General features: G+C 41.3%; 1 protein-coding gene across 1 annotated transcript in view; it reads left to right on the top strand.

Moving 5' to 3' along the window:
- The first annotated feature begins 3,940 nt into the window (after nt 1-3,940).
- The window catches only part of LOC5579659 (PHD and RING finger domain-containing protein 1), a 32,841-nt gene continuing 24,049 nt past the window's right edge, over nt 3,941-12,732 (top strand). Inside the window, exon 1 of the mRNA XM_021850654.1 lies at nt 3,941-4,699. Coding sequence (XP_021706346.1) covers nt 4,406-4,699 — 294 coding nt within the window. The 5' untranslated portion in view covers nt 3,941-4,405. The remainder of the gene's footprint in view (nt 4,700-12,732) is intronic.

Raw genomic sequence — 12,732 nt, 5'->3', positions numbered from 1 at the left:
CGAGTTTACAGTGCAAGTAAGGGTTTGTTCACAAATTTCATAACGCCAAAGGTGGGTGCGGGCGGGCACTGTTTACATTAGGGTCAATTTACAAATTTCATAACGCTGGAGGGGGTGGGTGGGTGTCAGGCAAACCACCGGGGTTCATTTTTTATTTGAACTTTTAATCACCCTACTACCGTGTTTCTGGTCACCTCTTTGGCTATTTTGTTTGGATTATGAGTTTCGTTTCGTGGTGTTCCATTTCACTTTACTGCGTTCCATGAGTTAAATGATGTTTAAACCATTTTTAATTTGAACAATGTGCAAATTAGCGGGGGTCAAATTAAAAAGTGTTCAGACTAAAAGTGGTCAAACCAACGAGGGTACCCGGTATTCTTCTTCTTCTTGGCAATACGTCCTCACTGGGACAGAACCTGCTTCTCAGCATAGTGTTCAATGAGCACTTTCACAACTATTAACTGAGAGCTGTCTTTGCCAAAGTTACCATTTTCACATTCGTATATCGTGTGACAGGTACGATGATACTCTATGCCCAGGGAAGTCAAAAAAAATTTCCATTACGAAAAGATCCTGGACCGACCGGGAATCGAACCCATACACCTTCAGCATGGTTTTGCTTTGTAGCCGCGAACTCTAACCACTCGGCTAAGGAAGGCCCTACGAAATATGTATTATGTATGAGAAAATAGGCTACGATGGGGGGTGCCAAAAATTGCCCAAAATATACTACGTCCAAGGAGGTGGTCACTCTACGCAGTGTGTCTTGCGCAGCCATGGCACATTTCGGCGCACTGATTGGCACAGCTTTCAAAAATGGGTTGCTATAAAAATTACAGTGAACTGAAATTCCCGTTTCAGCAAACATTGACTTTTCTGAGTTGTTTGCCATCTTTCAAATACAAAAAAAAAAAACAAAAAGCTTATGCTTCAGATGATAATGATCTAATGATACGCACTGGTTGCGGAGACCGGAACGTGTTGCGTATTATCGCTTATCGGCTTGGAGGAGGTTGCCACGGAGGTATAGTCGGTTCACATCTGCCTTTTGCTCAGCGCTAGCATCGCGAATCCTTTGGGAGGGGAAGAAGAAATTTAGTCCCGTTGTAGGCCGATTTGAAACGGTTACTTACCAGCTGCGGTTCTGGATCCGGTATCAGATAATAATATAGATTTGGTAGCACTAAACAAGCAGAAATCAGTCTGTATACATATAAACGCTGGCAGAAACCGGAGATGAAAATTTTGTGGCACCGCAAGGAGACTTGGTTTTTGTTTTTGGCACACAGGCATAGGAACACGCTAAAAAAAAACACCACGCAGGTGTAGTTTTAAATTTCGAAAAAAAAAAAGTTTTTTTTTCTTCTACTTACCTTTACTGGAAAAGTTAAACAACACAATTTTGTTGTTTATTACACATGTATTTCCTTGGGAGGGGAAAAAAAAAATTGTTCATCAATAGGCCTTTTCATGTGATAGATCCGTCTATGCATTTGTTTACATCGGTGGAGGACCGGTGCTAACACGGGCCTGTCATTTTCATAGAAGAAATGTCAAAGTGCTTCCCGATCAGCTGATTTGAGACGTCATTTGAATAGGCCTATTGTTCACTTGCGTGGTAGAGTCACGTAAAGTTATTTGGATAAATTAAATATTCATTACTGTCCGACATTAACACTACAAATTGTTTTTTTTTTGTGAGCGTGTATAATGAAGGCTGCTCGCACAAACCAACAGTTTGCTGTAATGTATTAATTTGGTAATATATGGTAGAAGCGCAAATAATTCGGCAAATGGTGGCCTTATAGCTCCACTGTTTCTTACGAGTCTCAACCCCTATATAATTTTACCGTTTCCAGCCATTTTGAAATGATGTTACTATTTGATATGGATTACTCAAACCATTTTTAATAATCTAATGCTTTAAATTTAATATTGTCTAACATGAAAGCTACTGTTTGTGAAACATTAACCTTTACAGCTATAAGAAAATTACTGTTTGCAAGTATGGCAAGCTGTGTTTTTCTATGCGGGCAAATAAATGTTGAATAAAAAGAATAAATACAAAAAAAGCGTCAGTGGTCATAAACTAATAGCAAATTCTCAAGGCGGGAAAATGAATGAAAAATGTTGGGAAATCTGGGGAAAATAATCATTGGCTCTCATTCCTCGATCTGTTAAACATTATACAATCGTTTGGGTAATAAGTTTCAATGTATGTTCTAAACTAAAATGTTAATTCCTGCAGCTCCTCATTTTAGATTAAAGGCCCCGGCAGCGGAATGTCCGTGTACACAATGGTTGGTTGGTTTGACTTTATTAACGAGATTTTTAGCCCTGGGCTAGTTCATCTCGAGACCAACGGCTTTACTTCCCTTCCGAAGAAAGTCGTCACTATGACTTTTACGTCATAAGTGACTATGTCGGGGATAGGATTCGATCCCAGGTCCTCGGCGTGAGAGGCGAGTGTTCTAACCACTACACCAGGTCCGTCCCCCCCTGTACACAATGTCCGTACCCCCTCTTCATCGAATATTCTCTAGTTCAGTAAATTCCCCCCCCTGGCTACTTTGTAGCCAACTCACCCAGGCTGTCAGTCGATCTCCCCTCCGTCACGATACGATACGATGTTTTGGAGGAGAGAAACAGCCTCCTACATAAGGCATATCGTCTTGAATCAGGGATGCTGCCAGGATCAACCTTTTACTGAATCCTCACCGCTGCTACCGGTCGCTCATCGGTCCAATAGCTGGTGGGTGGTCTTTCCCCGCACCCGTCATAGCCTCTTTCGCTGGGCACATCTTCGTAGGAGGAACAGAATGCTGGCGACCAACACCCACGAGTCCATCACTGGTACTGACCAGTCCACGGCGGTTTTGGACAGACCCGGAGTTTGCCCGAAATTGGTGGAAACAAGAGAGAAAGAAGAAGCGTATAAACGTTAAACGTTAAAAAATACGTTGTAGTGATTTCTTTTTTATTCAATTCAAATTTTAACTTGTAGTATTGTTCCTTTCGTCTTACCTGTTTGTTTGAATGTGTTAACTGTAAAGTAATTAGTATCGTGAAATCTGTGAAAATCTTCAATGTAAGCTGCCTAGGCTAGCCCACCTGGCCAGATTTTTTGCCGTTTTAAAGTGGCGAACTCGCCAAGGGCGAAAAGCCACTCAAATAAAGATAAATAATAATAAATTCCCTAAATTGTATTTCTGTATGGTGTTTAAAAACCCATACTACGACGAATGCCCAAATGTGACTCACATCTTCTTAGGTCATTTTCTAAATCTTCCCATTGAAATGTATATTTAATGACTTGTCATTCCCGTGTTCCTTGAATTTTATTGCATGTAGTATTATAGCACGTTTGAAACACTTGGCACACGTTGGCGCTCTGAAGGCGCAGCTGTGCCAACTGAAATGCGTAGAGTGACCACCCCCTTGGCTACGTCTTTAATGGACGTTGCCATTAGGGTATATTCATAAATTTCATAACGCCAAAATTGTCATTTTTGATACCTACCCACCCCGTCGTAACGCTTTTTGTATGAATATTCTACAAATTTTGTATGAGTTGTTACACCTCAAGGACACCCACCCATCCCCTAGAGCGTTATGCAATTTGTTAATGGGCCCTTAGGCGATTACTCTTCATTGTCAGCAGTCAATCGGCCTTTATGTGTGGTTTTACCTTAAACGAACCCAGATGCCGGGTCTTCTTCCCGTTCAAACACAGCTCGTCTTCACCGCAGGGTTTCCCCGGATCTGTCATTCCCGAACACGGTGAACGCACTCCGCTGTCATTCTGGAATACAATGTGCCAGAAAGAGACCGACTCCTGTCACATTCCCTTCCCGTGCGTAAGCGCGAGCGAGTCAGCAATATGCGGCATCATGCTCTCGAGTTGATGATTATTTGGTTCGTGTTCTCGAAGCTCTCTCTCGGGCCGTAAAGTCGCCATTTTTGTCCTACCTCTCCGGTTTGTACGTCAAGCCTTTCTTTCTTGGAGCTGGGTTGGAGTTTTTCAAGTGTAGAATTCCCGTTGAAAAAGTGATTTTCGGTGATTGGAAAGTGTGCTGGGGGTTAGTTTGGACCGGGAGGGACAATTTTCCGGCGGAAAAGCGTGGATTCCGAGCCCGGTGCGAGGTGAATTTGTGCGGTTGGAAAAGTTGGCAAATTGCACCCCTTCCCTCAAGTTTTCTTCCAGAGTGGGAGGAGGGTGACGAAGAAAAGAAGAAGAAAAATCCCTGTGTTTATTAAGCCGCAATGGTGGCCAATGGCTAAGCGGGGAATCGGCTGCCTTTCTGTACTGTGAGGAATTTCTGTTGTTTTTTAATTCTGTGTGTCGATTTACGACGACCTGGTGTCGGATTTCGAAAGGAGAGCAGGAAATCGGAACGGGGGCAAAATGAGTGACTCCGACGATGACATCATGGCCGGATCTCGAAGCAGCCGTCGATTGCGGCGCAGAACATCGGGGCCAGTTGCTGCTTCTTCTACTACGTCGGGACCATCGAGTTCCAGGGGCACCAGAGCCACCAACCGGAGAAGACAGCTGCGGATTGATAGCGACCAATCGTCCGGGGCAGATAACGGAAGCAGCGACAGTGGAAGCGAAATTGAACAATCCGCCCGGAAGAAGAAGGCCAAGAAGTTCGTGGAGGATGACGGTGGCGAGGCGGGACCAAGTGGAACGCAGCAGGTATGGTATGGGGGATAAGGAAGGTATCCTCTGTGGAGTGTTCGGGAAGATTATGCTGCGGGAAGCTTTTGTGTTGCATCGCTTAGGGGAAAGAAGGAGCGTTTATTGCATTTCGGTTTAAAGGGTAGAAGTGGTTAATGAACCTAAGCGCTGATTAGGTTTTGATGTTTGTACGCGTGGTTGAAATGTGTGTAGTGTGATTGAATGCGAAATAAGAATGACCATTTCGATGGGTTGCGTAGTTATCGTTTAGTGAGAGTTTGTGATTTATAAGAATGTTGAAACGTCCACAGGGAAAGCAGAAGAACACTTAGAATTCAAATTGATGAAACGAACTGTAAATACATGAACAAACTATTTAAGAACTATATTGATCGATTGTCGGAATAAATAATTGCGCTTCAGATGCTGATCGATTCTGTGTAGTAGGTATATCTCAAAACTAGATATTTATTGGTTCTATGTAAATTGTTATTGTTATTTATTTATCATATGTGGGTCTATTAGTATTACTTCACATAAGTTAAAGGAAGGAAAAACTTGTTTAAAATTACCTGGGAGTACAAATCGAATTACAATCAATAGGAGCATAATGAACTAATAAAAAAATCTAATCAAGTGATCTAAGGAGAAGATGCATCGAAGCCGAACCTCGAATTTTAAAGAGCACAAATCTAGAGAACTCGACAATCGTTTGTGCTGGAAATTTAACTCACTGGTGGGGAGCAATCGATCAAATTTTAAACGCCAACGATTGTCTGATTCTCTAGATCTGTGCTCTTGAAATACGAGGTTTGATTTCGATGCATCTTCACCCTAAAAGATTGCTTAAATGACTCGAACGATGCTGTTGCTTTGACATCTCCAAGATGTGTTTGGGAAGCCTTTTGTGCCAGGATATAGGAAGTGCCATATTCGCCGATGGTAATTGTCCGATAGGTCGACATAATATCCCGTCATAACGGCTCATCTTGAATACGTAACGGATCGACGACTGAAGCACAAATGTAGCTGTTCCTTTGAGGCCGCCTACAGTCCAGGATAGTATACAATGTCAAAGTATGTGAACATTGGCACTATCGCTGCTTGCACCAACTTGAGGGAGGGACAATACGCCTTCATGGTTACTGAGTTTATCTGCTCCTTCCATTTCAGGTTGGTGTCAAGCCACAGACCAAAATCGATGACTTTGGTGCTAAGGGCAATTGTTTCTCCACAAAACTGAATTGCATTGTTCGTGACAACACTACCTTCTTTGCAGAAAATGATCGCTTTCGTTTTCTTTGAATTAGGAAAAAGTCCATTTTCGTCCACCTAGTTTTTAATTGAAATCGGATCGCCGTTGCTATCCACTATCGATAGGACCAGAAACATATACACTACCCGACATAAATACGGACTCACTGAAATAGGTATTACAACACTCAGCTGAATAATGAATCACCCCCAAAAAGTTTAGCATCACTTCAAAACAGGTTAATTCACATTGCTATATCTCGAGATCCTTACGACTTGCAAAGAAGCGATCTTCAGCAAAGTTGTTCAGGGGATCAAGGACAACCGGAAAGCGAACAGTTTAGTTCGCGATTTTACTGCTAGGTGGCGCTAGTGAGCATGTAAAATTGAGCATTTTGAACTAGTTCTAGCTTGTGATCCATAAGAGATAGAAAGTTCGTGTCTTCGGCAAAGTTGCTCAGGGGTTCAAGGACATCCGGAAAACGATCAGTTTAGTTCGCGATTTTGCCGTTAGGTGGCGCTAGTAGGATAAATTTTGAGATATGTTCCAAACACGCTAGTATGTACTGTAATGTAAGTACAAACTTTTTATCCCATAGTAAAAACTCATTCTTCAAACCATAATAAAGAAATTGGGTGAAGAGAGAAATTCAATCCGACCGATAGCAGAAGAGGGATTATAGCTCTGCAAACATGTACAAAAATCCCAAACAAAATTAGCTCAAAATTAATTTGTTTCTTCAGCAACATCCTTCATTGGGGTTTGAAGAATGAGTTTTCAATATGGGATGACAAGTTTCTACTTACATTACAGTACTAGAGTGTTTGGAACATTTCTCAAAATTTCTCCATAGTAATTTCCATATTAACCTACATTGTCTTTGGGCCACCTTTAAATCACCACCTAGAAAGCTGAAAATTTCACAGAACACTATTTTTATAGTAAGAATGGTAGGGAGCATATGGGATATTAGATTCTCGAACATTTTTAAAATTTGAATTGCCCTAATGCCCACTAGCGCCACCTAACGGCAAAATCGCGAACTAAACTGATCGCTTTCCGGATGTCCTTGAACCCCTGAACAACTTTGCCGAAGACCCGAACTTTCTATCTCTTATGGTTCATAAGCTAGAACTAGTTTGAAATGCTCAATTTTGCATGCTCACTAGCACCACCTAGTGGCGAAATCTACAACCTAACTGTTTGTCTTCCGGATGTACTTGGCCTTCTTAACAACTTCGCCGAAGACTTGAACTTTCTATCTCTTATGGTTCATAAGCTAGAACTAGTTTGAAATGCTCAATTTTACATGCTCACTAGCGCCACCTAGCGGCAAAATTGCAAACTAAACTGCTCGCTTTCCGGATGTCCTTGATCCCCTGAACAACTTTGCTGAAGATCGCTTCTTTGTAAGTCTAAGGATCTCGAGATATAGCAATGTGAAATTACTTGTTTTGAGATGATGCTAAACTTTTCAGGGTGATTCAATATTCAGCTGAGTGTTGCAATACTTATTTTAGTGAGTCCGTATTTATGACGGGTAGTGTATCTGCACATCGTCGGCGTACATGTGGTAATCACATTTCAGCACTGCAGCCAAGCTGTTTATGTACATGCTAAACAACAGCGAGTTTAGACATTACGCATAGGAAGTACCATCGACGAGTCCTTTGTCCGACGACAGTCCATCGCCGTATCTAACCGCCTGGCTTCTGTTTCCAAGGAAGGATTCGATCAGCTGAACAGCACAGTCAAGTAAAAAGGCGGAAATCAAAAGTTGTAAGGTCTCGTCAGAATCATTTTTTTTTAATTCTTTAAGAAGACTGCAACAATTTTATTTTTGATGGTTCGGATGGAATACGGAAAATTATTTCAAGACAAGTCAGACAAGTTGATTAGTTTTATCTTTGAATTATAAAACAACAATTACATTTCCAGCAGTTTCTAACATTTTAGTTAGTTGAAATATTCCTCTAGTGATCTTGAAAACAAACTACTCGATAAATCAAATTGCAAAAAAAATCCTTGAGTATGCATCGATACACCGAATAATATGTATAGAATTTCCATCGAGTTTCCAGTTTAAATTAATTAACTCATTTCACGTGGTAAGGACAGATAAATTATGAGTGAATTTCTGAAAATAATCCACGACACTTGTATCAAAAACAAAATCTTGTACAGTCGACTCTCCACAACTCAATGTTCTATAACTTGATATACTCTATAACTCGATGGATTTTTCGATCCCTTCAAATTGCCATACATCGTGCTCTCCATAAGTCGATATTTCTGTAACTCGATATCTTCACTAGTCGATGTCACGTAAGAGGAAATTTTTCTCCATAACTCGATATCTATTTTCAAATCTTTCTTATTTAGTAAAATGTGGTCTAATTCTTGTTTGAAGGTGAACAAATACTTGCAAGTAGTACGTTGACATCCAGCTTTTATTGTGAATGGATGTGATATAAAAACAAACTGCTGAATAATAAAATTTCGCAAAAAGTTATCGGACTTGTCCGGCATTTCTGTCGCGAATACATTTTCCGGTAATCGGAACTAGCATCCCGCACCATGGACACTTTGACAGAACGTTCCTTCGTTCTGAACTTCCGAGCACTGCCCGGAAAACTAAAGTACGCTGACGTCTTCGACTTCATTGCGAACAAGCTTAGCTTCGACCTCTCCCGAATTAAACACCTGCAGATAAGCAACGGCAAAGTCTACGTCGGAACGGAGTCCGCACAAATCGCCCAGGACATGGTGCAGGAGCATAACATGAAGCATGAGTATGTACATGAGGGGAAGACATACAACATTCCGCTGGAGATGGAGGATGGTACGATTGAGGTTAGGGTACATGATCTGCGACCCAGGACCACCAATCGGATGCTGGCTCAACGGATGAGAGAATATGGTGAAATTTGCTCGATCCGCGAGGAGACTTGGAAGGATCATCTACCAGGAATTCCAAATGGCGTTAGGATACTGAGGATAAAGCTAGTTAAGCCGATTCCGTCATATGTTCAAGTCGACACGGAAATGACGCTGGTGACGTACAGGGGACAGGTTGCCACATGTAAACACTGTAATCGCAATGTCTATTATGCCCAAAAGTGTTCTGAGTACGCCAAAACCATCAAAACATCCGTAAACACCCGGATGACCATGGCTGAAGCTGTTAAACGTACCGACACCAGCAACGACTTCATCGAACCAAAAAAAAAGGAAGAAGAACCACTAGCTCACTGAATGCCCAAGCGAAGAATCATCTGACCAATCGGTCTAACATCTCTCTGGCTGAAAGCGAAATATCTCTGTCATCGATGGAACACATGGATGTCGAGTTTCCAGCCTTGGAGGATACGCAAGGCGTACCCCAGAAAACGCCGGGTGAAACAGCGAGCACATCAGCAGGATCAAACTCGGACAGTTCCTCGCAGTTCTCTGGTACGTTCGATAATCACGGAAATAAACATCACTCGACAACTTCACAAACAATCAACACAATGAACGTCAAAAGACCGGGTTCTCCTCTTCAAGCTAGACATCAAAAATGCCGACAAAAGGCAAACAAGGTCGCAGCCATCTCGAAACAAAAACCACTGAAAAAAATGTTCTCCCAAACTCAACAACCGACCGCAACGTTTGCGTACAAGCTTCTTCATCGCTTCAACAAGTTCATCGCCAGGAAATCCCGACTACCTTTCTCTAAGGTAAGCAATACACGCAGAGCATGATACTGCGCACCTAAGTCTCGTCTTAAACATGTTTACAGACCATCAACTATGGTTGTCCTCATGGCGGAGTTAATAAACTACCAAATTGCAACGATTAACATTAATGCTGTACGATGTGATACGAAAATCAACGCTCTGGCCTCCTTCATCCGTTCAGCGGAGCTCGATGTGATCTTTCTGCAGGAAGTAGCGCGGACTAACATCGATTTGCCAGGATTCAGAATTGAGTACAATGTGGATGAACGTCGGAGGGGAACAGCGATTGCTATTAGAAGCTATTTCAACTGTAATAGGATTGATCGCAGCTTTGATTCACGCCTCATCAGCTTGAGCATCAATGGTGTCACGTTCATTAACGTGTATGCTCTACCTAGTACACAAAATAGAACAGCGCGAGAGAATTTTTACAAGGAAACTCTTCCTCACTACTACCAGCACGCCAGCGATACCGTTGTGATTGGTGGAGATTTTAACAGCGTAGTGAATCTCAAAGATGCGACTGGAGTCCGATGCTACGCCGATTCATGAATGCCGCAGATACCGCTGATAGTTGGGAACTCCTGCACCATGACCAAGTCGAATTTTCATTCATCAGAGCGGATGCTTCATCCCGTATTGACCGGATGCTCATTACAAAAAACGCAGTCTCGGGATTACGAACTGCGCATTTTGTAGCAACTGCCTTCTCTGATCATAAAGCTTACGTTATCCGAACCGTCCTTCCAACGCTAGGAAACGCACCGGGCCGCGGAATCTGGCGTATGCAGCCCAAGGTCCTGGATCAACCAGAAGTTATGGATGAGCTACGATCCAAGTGGGGATATTGGACAAGGTCCAGGCGGAATTATTCTTCTTGGTATGAATGGTGGATCAGTTTCGCCTAAACGAAATTGATCGCATTTCTCAAATGGAAAGCTTCAATTCAATATCGAAGTTTCCGTGACACAATGGAATTTTATCACGTGATGCTTCGTTCGGCATATGATATGGAAATCGTCAACAACTTCAAACAATAAATAAAATCAAAGGATAAATGATTAAACTACAACGCGACTTCGACCTACAGAACCAACGCTGGCAAGATACGTACATCGCTGGAGAGAACACGTCGGTATTTCACGTCGAAAGCCGAACGAAAAGGCGAGCAGCAACGTGCATCAAACGGCTCCAAACAGAAAACGGAGAAACAACGGATCCTGAAATCATCAAAGAGAACGTGTACAACTACTTCAAAAATCTTTGTTCGTCTGCGCAAGTAGTTGAAAACGACCAGTTTCTACCAGTTCGTAGCACACCTGAGGACAACGAGCAAAATCGACAAATATTACGAGAGATTTCTCCTGACGAAGTGCTGCAAGCAATCAAAATAAGCTCCTCCAAGAAGTCACATGGGATTGACGGTTTGCCAAAAGAATTTTATACCAGAACATGGCCAATCATTTGGAGAGAGTTCACGTTTGTGATGAACGATGTCTTAGGCGGGAAAGCAGGTATTTTTTTTATGGCGTTTTGGTTTTGGCGAGGAAAAAGCATGGGAACAATAATGTCAATAGCTATCGTTCTATTTCACTATTAAATTTCGACTTTAAACTGATCACTAGAATAATCAAAAATCGCATGGTTGATCTATTACACAGCGTAACAAAAAATACATTTTTGCGTGTCTCAAGGATCAAATTATGTGTCTAGTAGAATTGGGGCTGCTGAATCTAATGCCGTTCTCAGAACTGTTCCAGCACGTCACAATTTTTAGCTACAGGTCACCAAAGTTGCATAAAACACTGGTTTTATTGATGTTTACATAAAAATTAAACAATGATTTATAAAAAAATTTTGGGATCTAATCCACCAACCATGTAAAACAGAACTTGAACTATCATTTCAGATATAATTTGGTTGAAATTGCACGGTTTAATTTAGACTATATCGATTTTTTCAACATGCTTACAGTCTCCATACAAAATTCTTCGTTTCTCTTATATGACAAAAAACAAAACTTTTCTAAACCATCAAAAAATAACTTTTGAGTATCGGAAGTATTATGAACTTCGTTTATAAGTATTGTTATAGACATGAAATTTGAGTTCTGAGGCAAATTAAGCAAATAAATTGCCATACAAGCTGGTAAAGTTGCATGCAAGTTGGCTGAAATAGTCAAATTTAGCATTTTCAACAGCTAATATCTCAAAAACTAGACGTGCTATGATATTTCTGAAAATGGCAATGGATTGAGCAATCGTTAATTAAGTTAATATCGGTATTTTGGCGCTTGAGACAAAATCGTGTTCCGCAGTGTTACTGCTTGTTTTATCGGAGAAGCAAAAATGTTCAAACGGTAAACGAAACATATTTGAGGCAACAGCCAGGATCATTGATAGAGTTTGTGAATTGAAATACAACAACCACAATTCTCTTCTGATTGCATTCGATTTCGATCATGCATTCGATCGAGTCGAACACAACTTTCTCGCCAAAACAATGGAAAGAATGAACTTTAATCAAGGATTGATTAACTTGCTAATGCAGTTTGCAAGACATAGTCATTCAAAAATTTTGATCAATGGAAAACTCTCAGAAGAAATTAAGATACAGAGATCTGTACGTCAAGGAGATCCCTTATCGATGTTGCTTTATGTAATATACATCCAACCGCTGCTGAATAGACTTTCGGTGACATTCCCACGAGCGATACTGAATGCATATACAGACGACAGTTCTATGTTCATCGAGAATGAATTAGAACTTTCTGCAGTGATCGAAACTTTCAATGCTTTCGGACTTGAATCGGGAGAAATGCTCAACACAATGAAAACCAGTGCAATAATGATAGGTGTAATACCGTTGACAGTCGCAAGTGAATGGCTGCAGATCAGGAATTCGATAAAAATTTTGGGAATTGCGTTTCATGAGGATTTCGATGTTCTTCTGCATGAAAATTGGACCAATGTTCTCAACGGGTTTCAGAAATGTCTTTGGATGAACAACGATCGGCAGTTGAACGAACATTGTACAAAAGGTGATTATGATCAATACCTTCGCATCATCCAAGTTAT

This window comes from Aedes aegypti, chromosome 3 (assembly GCF_002204515.2).
Source record: "Aedes aegypti strain LVP_AGWG chromosome 3, AaegL5.0 Primary Assembly, whole genome shotgun sequence".
NCBI lineage: Eukaryota > Metazoa > Arthropoda > Insecta > Diptera > Culicidae > Aedes > Aedes aegypti.
This window is presented reverse-complemented; position numbering and strand designations above follow the sequence as displayed.